Source organism: Delphinus delphis, chromosome 2 (assembly GCF_949987515.2).
Source record: "Delphinus delphis chromosome 2, mDelDel1.2, whole genome shotgun sequence".
In the NCBI taxonomy this organism is placed as follows: domain Eukaryota; kingdom Metazoa; phylum Chordata; class Mammalia; order Artiodactyla; family Delphinidae; genus Delphinus; species Delphinus delphis.
In genome coordinates, this window is record NC_082684.1 from 135,626,085 (window position 1) to 135,638,913 (window position 12,829).

Below are 12,829 nucleotides of genomic sequence, written 5' to 3' on the forward strand. Positions count from 1 at the left end.
TTAGTGTTTCAGAGAGTTTATCATCCACATGGAGCAGATCGTTTAGAGCTAACAACTCTGGAGGTGTGGAAAGGAAAGCTTAGACCTCATGGGTGATAAACAAATGTTAGAAAAATACCCTTCACTTCTTGAAAAAAATCAGTTCCAGATCTTCATTCCATTATGATTGCACTGGCTCTGGCAATGCACATTAGCTGCTGGCCTTTGTGGAGCTAATAGCTCTAGAGCAATTCCCATCCAGGAGGAACCTGAGCCGCATCTGTGCCACTGCGTAGCCTTGTCACCCAGTATCCATATTTACCCCTCAGAGTGCATCAGTGATAGTCATGACCTTGGAGTGTTCCAAGATAACCGCAGGGCCTCCATCAGCCTGACCAGTGCATCCTAGAGATTCTTGTCTATCAAGCATGGACTTTGCCTCTCAGCTCTCTCTCTTTTTTCTATCAAGAAAGTATAAATTTGAAGGAAGAGATATTTGACTGAAAGAAATTCAGGATATCTCAGGGGAAGCTGCTAGCATATCCATTTTAATATTGCCCTCAATGACTAAAGCTACTTCAAGCTCCAGAGAGGTAACTTTCCCAAGTAAATTCTAAGTGTATGTGTGTGTGTGTGTGAGTATGAGTGTGTGTGTGTGTGTGTGTGTGCGTGTGTGTGTGTTGGGGAGGATGAGCAAGGAGGAAGAAAGAATACAAATTAGATGCTCTAAATATCAACCTCACCAATACTCCTTTTACTTCAGAAGCTTCTTTGCTGGATCGGCAGTGGTGAATTAAGTAAAGTAACTTCTCGGCTAATCACCTCCAGTCTCTCACATCAGACATTGGTGTTGCTCAAAAGAGAAACCAAGGGACCTACCTAGATGATTCTGCTTTATAGAGTCTTCTGATATCCCTAAATGGAGGAATAGGGACAAAAGGGCAAGACAATCACTTGAAAAACTAAGCAAGAATGTCAGTGTTGAAAGAGGCCATGTGGAACATCTAAGACAAATGCCTCGTGTAACAGAAGAGGGGATGGTGCTTCTACACTCATACAGCGAGACCACAGGAGCTCTCTGGCTGCCTCTGGTTCTGGGGTGAGTGGTTTCCACCACCCCTGCTGCCTCTTTCAAAGGGAAAGTGTGGGTTCCAGGATTTGAAAGGCTAGCGGCACAGAGATGGAGAGAAGGGAGGGATTCCGAATTTGAGGGTGAATTTAGGAAGGTTACTTTGCTTACACAGGACACTTTTTACCACTGTAGTTATTTTTTAGGTAAAACAATAGCTCTCTCTTGTTGAAAGCTTACCATGTGGTAGGTCTGTGCCAGGGATTTTATATTTATTATCTCAAAGCCAGTCTCTGAAGTAGTAATTATCATCTCCATTCCATGTCACACACCCATGAAGTAGCAAACTGGGATTCAAATCTAGTTGCTACCAGTATGCCATAGTGCGATGAGATCTGGGTCTGTAACTGCCATCAGTGGGCATTGATGGTCCATCTGGGTCAGATTTAGATCATCCACATGTGATGCTAAGTCTGTGGTGTCAAATTTATGACAAATGGTAGAATGGACATCTGTTGTTGTCTGCCTAGCATCTTTGTCCCCTCGTTCCAGGTAATGATATACCCAACTTCCTTTCAGCAACTGTCCCTACCCCATTCTTAGCTATGCAAGAATTGAGAGTGACTCCACGCTCAGCTCCAGGGATGGGCCCCTGGTTAGCAAAGCCATACCCTGGCCACAGTGATTGGTTCAGGAGGGGCACATGACCCAATCAGGCTAATCAAGTGTTAGGAAATACTTGCTGGGGGGTGTTAGGAAACACTTGCTGGGGCCTTCTGAGAAAGAAGCTTTTATGCTCTTCTGAGAATGCTGCCTGGTGAGATGTTCTCTCTTCCTATTACCTTGACCGGGGACAAGCTCTAGGAGCTACTTGACTAAGGACAAGCTCCAGGAGCCACTGGCAGCCATCTAGCGACCCTGGGGACAGCCAGCCTTAGGATGGAGCAGACATTATGCACAGTACGGAGGAGTGATGGAAAGTAACTGGGTCCTTAGTGATACTGAGCCACTGGATTAAGCCTTGTCTGATGCCAGAGCCAATCTCTGGATTTTCAGTTAGCTGATAATAATAAATTCTGCTTATTTTTTATGTTTATTTTTAAAAATTCTCTTTATTTTTAAAGTCATTTTGAGTTGGACTTGGTGTTATTGAATATTAAACATTTTAAACTGATACAAAGGGGTGGGCCAAACCGTGTATCCACAGTCCATGCTGGATGCTTAAGCCAGCAAAGGCTCTGATCACTCTATGCATTGGCTACTCTCATTCTGCAGTCAGTAGTGAGGTTTTCACTCGTTCCTTTCCATTAAAATCATTAGCAATCGTCCCTCTTTAGAGTGCAAAAATAGGCTGAGAGGATGAAGAAAAAATGAAAATGTCTCCAGCAAGTCATAAACGACTCTCCACACCTACTTAAAGTTTAAGGACTACCTTAATACTCCATGTTTAATTGTTAATTGAGAGTTGAAAAATCAAAAATGCCAACTTTGCCTTCGATGAGATGGCAAATTATGCTGCCGTAGAAGGTAACATAATGTAAAACAGCCAACATTACCAAGGCACACAAATGCTTTTGGTATGTAAAATTGCTTTGTAAAATATTTGCTCCATCTGCTGAAAGCGGCAAAGACAATTTTCCCTTGATAGCTAATGGCCCATCTTGGCTGTGTGGCAAGTGATTCGCTGCGGTGGCGGCTCTCATTAAACAGAATGGTGAAAATGTGGTATATAATTCCATACTTATGTAGCATTATCCACGCGCTGCTTCTCGAGAAGTCTGTCCCTCATTATCCAGGCCTCCACCTTGCACCAGCGTGCAGGCCTAGCAGTTGATTTGACTCGAGAAGCGTTTTGTCCAACTGAGGCACATATGTTGCGCCTCCATTCCAAAGCTCAGCACAACTGCTTCGCCCCGACCAGAAACGCTAGAGAGGTTCATTCCCTTTCAGCTTTCCAGCTCTTCAACTGCTGTTTCTTTTTTCCCCTCTCCACAGGGGGCCATGATTTTCTTTCTAGGCTCACCCTGTCGCGCTGCATGCTGGGGATTTCAATAGATAAAGATTAAGCATTTCTTGAAATTCTAACTTGAACTTTGCACATACACAAAAGCAGGAAAAACTTTTCCTGTGGGCCAAAGCGGCCACCATAAAAGCCGGACAGGCACTGCCCTTGGTTCATGGTGTATGTGGTCGTCTGTGATCGCTCTCTTTAAAGGAGTTGTTTACACTATTCTCTGAATTACTTCAACATCTGCTAAAAGAACAATTAAAAATAAATAATCCAGGGTGGTTTAAAAAAAGAAGAATATGTTCATGTTTTGGGAATGATATTAAAAAGTAGTTACAGCAGCAAGTGGTAGATTTTTTTAAAGATATTTTTAATGTTGGACAATGGGTTTAAAGGCAATTATATTAAATATGAGTGACATCAAGTAAAAACATGTGACTGTTTTAAAGATTACACGGTATTTTAAAGCAGAAACCACGCAGTTTAAAAATCAACCATAAATGGTAGTGGCCATAATTATTATTATTGACAATAGGTTTCTTTCTTTCCAGTTAGAGAAATATCGCTGGTTGAGAATACTGCATATGCTGAAAAAGCTCTTTAGTTGAAAATTAAAAGCAAAAGAAAACACATGTGCCCTTTGGACTTGATTTTTCATCCAAGTAGTGGGGAGTGGGGTGAATTTGTCGACTGAAATGGGAGACTATCAGGAGGATTTATATTTTAATTTTATACAAAATAAATGGGCAAGCATCTGCCTTTCTTAATCGGAGTCTGTACCTTCTTTGATATTTCCATGTGTACAGAGGTATATACTTGAGGTGGATGTGATAGCATTATATATTTAGTATTGTTGTTTTTTCTACAGACCATGCTTATTAAAATACCAGGGTAGTAAATCGGTGAATTCCAAAAGTGAGGATTTTTTGTTTGCTCTGGCACAATTACACGAAAGTCTGGGTCTTCTCAAGGGCATCCCTCTCTCACCGAGGGGCATGGAGGACAGACGACCAGAAGCAAATGGCGCAGTGGCCGGCAGAGGAGAGTAAAACCCACTCTGAATCTGTTCCAAATATCCGTGCCTGCTATGTGGCTTGAAGCAGATATTTCCAAAAGAACTCCAATGGGGACTTCCTGTATGTGAAAACATAACCAGTTCTTGTTCCTCTCATCTTTTGCTTTATTCCTTCCTTCCACGCTGTTATCGCGAAAACTGGTAGTTAAATTCAATTGATTCAAAATATTCCGGATCCATATGGCCGCCAACCCTGGAGCTGAGGCGATAGCGCCTCACTGCTGTTCTCAAGCATTTGCCTCTCCCCTAGTCCCCAGATGGTGGGAGTAACATTTAAACCTCCTTTTCTCTGCCTTGTACAATAGACCTTGGCACCATTTCAACTGTTTACTCCGGTAATTAACAGCTCTGATACCACAACAATTACAACTCCTATACTCTCACCACAATAATGCTATGAATTAGTGAGAGCTAATGGCTGGAAGGTAGAGGGTTTCCAGACTGTGAGATCTGTGCATTTTTAGAATAAAATAAAAGGTACAAACAGCATGCTTGCAGTAGACAATGATTACCTAGTAATTAGTTTACACAAAGCTTCCTATTTAATGGCAAAACGCTGTAATTAACGTGTGACAGAAAATCAAAGGGTACTTTGTAAGCATATGAAAAATTAACACTGCAGGCCCATAGCTTTATGTACTGATTAGAAGCATATTAAATCAATAGGACACACAAACCAACAGCTTGTATAGCTGATTATTATAGGTCCTCAGAAGGGGGACCCAGCTTTCATTTAACTTGGGGAGGCAATTTTCCTTCTCCTATCATCTTCCTCAGGCACAGAGAAGCACCTCACACCCAACCCTGGCAGCTTCATGAAAACAGCCATTGAACTGGAAGAAAACATTCTAAGTCATTTTCAGAGATAAGGAAAAATATGTAAATGACTAAGACTTTCCAATGATTGCGGTGACGTGCTGCTACACTAATTAGAAAAGACATCAACTGGAACCGGAAAATGAAGCAACCGGGTCTCAATCTTGTGGTCAGAAAAATCTCTACTTTATCAGGTCAATGCCTCTTTATACAACATGTAGGAAGTTTAAATAACTGGAATTATTTTCTGTTTTCAAATTACAAGAAACCAGGCTGCTTTCATGGTTTATTCTTTTAAAGGCATTATCTGGGTAAATCATTGGGTAGGCACAACTTGGTCAACATTCTGTATCCACAACAGCCACAATCCTATGTAATGATAATTGATGCATAGAACAATGTTCTGGAAGCCTACAAGATGCTACAGGACCTTCTGAATCACCATAAAAAGATTAAATTGTATGTACTTGTTCAATATTACCTACAATTTAACTGTAATGCAATTTTATGGTAATATTAATAACAAGTAGCATTTCTTGAAGTCTTATGTGCTAAGTACATCGGTAGCCAACCCACAAAGGTTATCTCATTTAATTCTCACTACCTGCCCAGGAGACAGGTACTAATATTACTTCTCTTTACAGTTGAAGCGATAGAGACCTGGAGAGCTGAAGTGACTTGCCCATGGTTCCCCCCGAGTAACCTCTGTGCGCCTAGGCTATGGAACCCACGAAGCCAGGCCACCTCCTACTTATCCTGAATGTTCAATTATTCATACTAGCCTATTCCAGACCTCATTTTGCTTCAGAGGAAGTTTACATGTCAACCTGGAACAGGAGACTAAAAGCAAACAAACAAAATATGTGGTTGCTTATCCAAAAAACAGGGTTTTAAAAACTCACTATATTTTTAATGCTGTGTCTGATTGTGAAGATAGGCTACTTACTCTAAGCTCTGTGAGAATTTACAGGTTCAGTAAAATGATCTTGCTAGTGTACTAAGTTGAGAAAGGCATTGAAAATTTGTCACCTCCATGAATGATCAAAGGGTGATATCTAAAACTCACTCTCCTCACCCATGCACATAAGTAGGTACGTGAGGCAGTTAGGTTGCAAAGCCGAATCCTACAGACCCCCCAACAGGGCCTCTTCTCTGAAACTATGAGGTGTGTGTACCGATGGCCCTCTTACATCTCAGCCTGCTGGCAACAGGACAGCAGCTCTCCTTTCAGACAGGAAAGGGAAGAAATTTGAGAGCAATAGCTGTGGGACATTTGTGTTTCCCGCAAGTCTCTGTAGAAAGCAGACAATCTGCCACGAGGGCAGCAGGCCACAACGGCAGGGACCTGAGGGAGAACGCTACTCTAAGGCTTTCAAACAACGGGTCTTTTCTAAATGGATTCAGCTCAGTGTGGCAACGGCACGGGGCCAGGAGGAGTGGATGTGTGTTCCAAACTAGGTGCGGATCATTTATTAGCTGTGTGAACTTGGGCAAGTCACTGCACTTCCCAAGCATCAATTTCTCCGTCGGTAAACAGAGTGACAATATCTTCCGTATCAAAGTGGTGTGGAAGTAAATGAATAAAAACTTCCGTTTTTTTCTGAGATTGAATGAGTCAATTCACATAAAGTACTGAAATGCCAGGACTCCCATGGATACCCAAATCCAAGAATCCTCAAGTCCCATGTATAAAATGGCATTGCACAGTTGCCCTCCGTATCTGCGGGTTCCACATCAACCACCCGTGGATCAAATATGCGATGGTACAATTCTATTATTATTATTAAGAAATATGGAGAAATGTCAAGACCTTATAGTGTATTCATGGGTCTACAAAATGCTAAATCTCACGTCTAGGCCAGTATTCTGGCAACTACTCTTCTAAAGCAGTGTCACCAGGCCTCACTACCACCAAGCCAATCTTCTAGGAGCGAGGGAGGGAAATTTTACCCCTTAAAAAAAGAAAGAAAGAAAAAGGCACAAGAAGGACTAGTACCACAACAAATGTCTCCTTGGGTCTCCCTACACTGTCTTAGGTGAGAGTATCCAGGAAGGTTTTTCCCCTACAGGTGTGTCTTTGCTTAAGCCGTTATTCCTACTAAATGAAATCCCCCCAACTGGGGAGTGGGGTCTTTGGAGCATGCACACATGTGTAGATTCATTTGAACCTTAACAAGCATTGAGTACTTAAGTGAGTGAGTTTACTGGAACCTGTTGGCGGACGTAGGTTTTGTTAGCTGGTAGGATGAAGAGAGTAAGGTTGGTACCAAGCCATCATGAAAAAAATGAGAGTTGTGCTGTTTTCATTGTGGCCATCACGTAACATTCTGCTTTTCCTAAAATCACCTACAGGTCAACACTGATTTTTTAAATGTGACTTCAATGTTTTAGCATTTGTTGATTCCATGACTTTGTTTCAAGTCTCAACTGCAACCAAACAACTCTCGTTCTCAATTAGATAGGTAGAAAAAAAGATGATCTTTATATTAGATCCTTGAGTCTACACTGAATCATGCCTACCTCTAAAACCAATATTTACATAAGATGCAAGAGCCTCTCAAAACAGTTCAAACTCCCATAAACAGCACTGTTTTTAATCTGTTGCCTACAACATACCAATGAGAAAAATCATGGTATCGTGTCATAAACTGCTATGCAAATGATGCTATTTGTAAGTACTAACATAGTTTAGTGCTTACAGTCATATTCTCATTTCTAATAATTCTCCCAGAATGGAGTCTTTCTCTGGACTCTTAGCCTGCAGGATAGTCTTTCATCAAGAAGCTGATATTTTTAATAACCTGCCAGTATATGTTTTGTATGTGCCAGGCTAGGCTTGATGACACAACATCTTCATTATCAAAAGAAACAGGTCTACAAACTGTAATAGGACATTAAAACATGCCTGTGCTCATAAAGTAATGTTTTGATGTCTAAATGTGCACCGTTATGACGGTTTTCTGGGACAAAAGATAATTCTAATCCTAAATTTTCAATAGCTACACTCAGTGGAACTTGCGGTTCACTTCCACTCTGAATGCAATTTCACTTTGAAGGCAAAAGAATGTCAAAAGTCTCCTACAAAAAAAAAAAAAAAAAGCTCTTCAGAACTACTTTATTTTTTATTTTTATTTTTGGCTTCTAACCACACCCTGGCCAAGCACAGGTCTCAGAGTGTAAAAAGATTTCATAATAATGATTTTTCCCTTGTTAAGTTAAAAAAAGATTTAGACAGATTATTAATTATTCAAAAGTGTCACATTTGACAACAATAATGCCAAATGTATTTGGTGACAATTTAAAACAGTATTGTTTAAAATAATTGAAATTAATATATATTCAGGTTTCTAAATGCAATTCAGCCAAATGCTAATATTTTAAATATTTTTAAAACTTAAAGTCAAACATTTCAAATTTATCATAGTCTAGTGTCAGGAGAATTTTATGAAAATTGGTTTGAAATATTGAGACAGCAAATACTTTGTACACTAACATTTCAGTCTTTTAGATTAAAAAAGTCATACTTTTCATGGTTTAATCTCAACAGTTTTGCTTAAAATTTTTTTTTTATATAAGATGAAACAAAATCTAGTCCAAGGAGAACACAAGAGAAACCTCTGTGGGCCTCAAAATTAAATACATTTTCCCTGTTTTATTTTTTTCTAGAAGAGTAATTCATTTTGGTATCCTTTAAATAATATGTAAAAAGCTAGCCATGACAAGTACTGCATTTAGTCCATTCACTGATGGAAGGGGAGGAAAAGCCCGGAATAGATTATGAGGAGAACAGTAACATTTGTAAAAGGGAACTCTCCCTTCCGACTATTCTCTAGATTTATTCGTCATTTCACTTTCACAAGAATAATGGGGTTCTCTCTTGTGTGCCCCTCCCTTTCTATCACTTGTGTCTTGATTCATATACTCGTATAGTGGGTTGCTCAAAGCAGATGCAAATCACTGCAGAGCCCACTACTACAGACATCGGTGGGGAAGGAATCAGTTAAGGGAATCTGCGTCTGAATTTTCCTCATCAGTTATGCTTTCACCAGTAGCTCAGCCAAAACAGAGATTGGGATTAAGAGAAGCCAGGCAAGTCGAGGTCTCTGGATGCAAAATGATGCAACTTTTAGAATGGTGGGGTAATTCATATATGAGGCCATATAAAACTAATTATTAAGCAAGTTTGAAACAGACTAAGAAGTTGTACAATTCATCCTTCCATCAATATGTGTGGAAAAATCTGTACACGTCACTCATATGCTAAGAGTTTTTACCTATTCAGTTCTTGCCGGGAGATTTTCTTGCTGGAATGTATTATTTTCTCAACATCTCACAGGCACCAGCAGTTAGATAAATTTCCTTGAATTGTCTTCAAAAACATATGACTGCTGACAGAATGCTATTATACATTAGCTTCCAGGTCACAAGCATTCACTAATAGAATTTCTCTCTCATAATAAAATACAACTAGCTTAATAACACTTGTTAGAAGCATCTGATCAAGACCCACTTACAGCAAATGATTAGATTTGTAATGTTATTTGAACATGGTAAAAAGATTACTTCCTAATTATCATAATCAATTTGAGGACTTTTAGGGCTCCAAGAAGGAACATTTAAAATAACCTAATCAACCTCATTCACTTTGTATATAAGAACTAAGGCCAAAGAAAGTAAAAAACTTGCCTAAGGTCTCACTGCTGGTAGGTAACGCAGCTGAGTCTAGAAGAAAGTGCCTTATCTTCTAGCAGAGCCTTTTGCTTTATCTCCTATCTGTTCACAGACACTTCGGGTTTAAGTTACCATCGAACACTCACTTGTGCCCATTTCTTGCTCCAGTCTTCACGGCCGTATCTGTGACTCTCCTTTAGGACCCACTTGTAGCACTTTAGGTGGGATGGAATGTCACAAAATGCAGTCCCATTTCCTCCAAACTCATAGTCCATTTTAAAGAGCCAGCGTTGGATTTCCAGGTGATCAATGACCAGCTGACTCACCTGTTCTATTATCTGTGGGGCCAAAGACACAGCAACATTTAGTTTCCTGGATTCCTTCTTATTGTGTTAACTTAGTTGTGGTACTTCTCATGTGTCTTTATTTCAAACAGTCTGTTCATTCGGTTTTCTTCTAGTTATTAAGACAGATTAGAAGAAGTTTTATGTGATACATGTATGTGTGTGTATATATATGTATATGGTATGAAGAAACCACTCACCAGTGGGACTAAAGACATGTTTAAAAGTATAATCTTATTTATGAGAAATTATGAAATTATCATTTGCTGGCTTTTAAAGGCAAAAGGAAAAAACCTGTGAATATCTGTAATTGAATCTTGATACTGTTTTCTTCCTTTTTCAGGGAATTATGTGTTTACTTATCCTTCAATTTTTTTTTTATAGTTTCAAGGTTGTAAAAAGTTATAGTCTCGAAAACTTTAACTGTTTGGAGCTTTGCTGAGCTTTTAAATGTTCTTGTCTATAAAGCATTTAAGTTTTTCGTCGTTAGTGTATGTGAAATACATACATTTGGCCGGTCAGTTGACAAAGTGTATTATGTGTATTGTAGGTACAAGACAGATAAAGGAGATAAAACACTCATGAAAGCAACTTTCTTGGAATACACACCTATCCTACATCTTATTTGAAACTATTCCCTCAAGAACTGGGCTCAGTCACATGAATGTTTCAGGGATAGAAGTTCAAGCTCTAATATCATAGTAATAATAATGATGATAATATCTAACATCATTGAACTCTCAGTAGGATCTAGGCCTTTGGCTAAGCTCTTTACATGAGTTTCCTTTTCTTTCTCTCTCTCTTTTTTTTTTTTTTTTGGCTACGCTGTGTGTCTTGTAGGATGTGGGATCTTAGTTCCCTGATCAGGGATTGAACCCGGACTCTTGGCAGTGAGAGCATGGAGTCCTAACCAGTGGACCTCCAGGGAATTCCAAGTTTTTTCACATAACACTCATAAAAACCTATGAGGTAGGCATCATTATTAATTCCTCTTTATGTATAAATAACTGAGACTCAGCTAATTTAAATAACTTGCCCATGATCACACAGCATTGAGTGGCAGAGCAGAGACTCCACCCAGGCTGCTCTGAGTCCAATACCTAAGCCCATTTCTTCTCCACTGTGCTGCCCATCTCAGCCTGCAGAGAGGTGGAGGAGAAGGGTGAGGTGGAGAAGGAAGTGAGGAGCAAGAGAAGCAACTTTCCAAACAGTCAACAAGCCATTTGGGATAAGTTTGAATCAGACAAAAGTCTATAGCAAGATTACTTAATTATAAGTAATACTGTTCTAGTAGAGCCTTGGTGAAAAATAACTCATTAGATCACAAAATGATTTTTTTGTTTGGTCTTCTCATCTGACTTTCCAGTCTATATTGCACGGAAAAAACAATACCAAGCGTTCTCTCTCCTGAGCCTACCCCATGTTGTTCTTGGCCACGGTCTGTGCTTAAGGAGGCCTCTGCAGCACTATTCTCTTCACCTTTGATAAGTTTTTGTTCACCAAGTAGATTTTTTAAAACTAAAGAGTGTGAAAGAACTCGAGATTATAGTTCTGTTGAAATCTGGAGCTGGAAGATTAACATTATTTTGATTAAAGGCACAATCTGTTCTCTTGAGTTGTGTCTTTCCAGCAAATCTTCCTGGGGATGTTACACTATGCAGCAGTGTAGAAGTGATACCAAAACAGGCATACTTGGGATCCCTGGAAGCCCCATGCAACCATGGGGTATTCAATTAGGGTGAAAATGAAATTGTCTTAGCTCCCTAATTATCAAGTAGTGTCTGTGGATAATTTGGGTGTTTAAATGACAAGTACTCTGGTCTACACACCATATGGCTATGAGCATAGCCTAGGAAGGTTTTTTAAATGTGCCTTCCAAGGTTACATCCCTTCTTTCTCTACTGTTGTGTTGAGAAGATAGATTCTATTTGTTGTATTATGGTCATACATTGCAGAAGTAGAAATGGTCTTTGGACTGTTAATATCCAATAAAATTCTTTTGCCAATGTAAGGAAAGTTGTTCTAGCACAGCCTTTTTCATTGTATGTTTGGATGTATGTATATTTGGAAGCTTCAACTACTAACAGAATTATTATCTGTTTCTTCTAAATCCTATTGTTTGTTGCTTCTGAGAATCCTATAAATGGGTGCCTGTTGATGAATCCCATACAGTAATGAAAAGGATCAATAGTATTGTAAAGACTGCACCACTGGAAAGAATTATGCGCTATCTTTAAGTGAAAATTGAACAGTGCTTTAAAATAGCGTCACCATTTTTGATTATTTAACCAAAGCTGTCAATATTTCATATGGAACACATGCCAGAAAGAGAACTTGCATGGTTACTTTATGGAGCAAAACAGGAAATGCTCACTGTGCTCAAGTTGGATTTTTTACATAAATTACTTAATCATAAACCAATGACTTTATGCTATTGCCAAACATTTATCATTTTCTATTTGAATCTCTCTGTTCAAAAGATGTAATATATTTTTTAATTGGCATACAGTTTATACTGGTGTAGGGCAGAAGTAGAAAAATGTCTACTGCTAAAATCCAACTGATAACCAGGAATATTTATTAACCTAAATTAAGAAATCACAGCTTTCTTTCACCAGCTTTAAGTTTATGATGCACATCGGTAAGAAGTCAGTGTTATTGATTCATTACCATCTGCAAATTCAAAACGCTGACATGTTCAGATAGGCACTATGTGGAAAAATCTCAGTGGAGTACTTCAATTCTTGTTGACCTTAGAGATACATTTTCCAAACAGATAGCATGGACCTTAGTTATAACTTAGTTTATTGTGATACAATTTGCACATGCCATAGGTGAAATGACATCCTTCAAATCCAATTTGTCTA

At 39.2% G+C, this 12,829-nt stretch overlaps 1 protein-coding gene and 1 long non-coding RNA gene across 4 annotated transcripts in view; one reads left to right on the forward strand and one right to left on the reverse strand.

Annotated features, from left to right (window-relative positions):
- The window catches only part of LOC132419825 (uncharacterized), a 94,490-nt gene that overhangs the window by 76,189 nt on the left and 5,472 nt on the right, over window positions 1–12,829 (forward strand). The gene's annotated exons all lie outside the window — the stretch shown is intronic.
- The window catches only part of IQCH (IQ motif containing H), a 209,680-nt gene that overhangs the window by 58,790 nt on the left and 138,061 nt on the right, over window positions 1–12,829 (reverse strand). For all 3 annotated transcript variants that reach the window (XM_060003709.1, XM_060003716.1, XM_060003715.1), the window contains one exon: window positions 9,765–9,956. In XM_060003709.1, coding sequence (XP_059859692.1) covers window positions 9,765–9,956 — 192 coding nt within the window. The remainder of the gene's footprint in view (window positions 1–9,764; window positions 9,957–12,829) is intronic.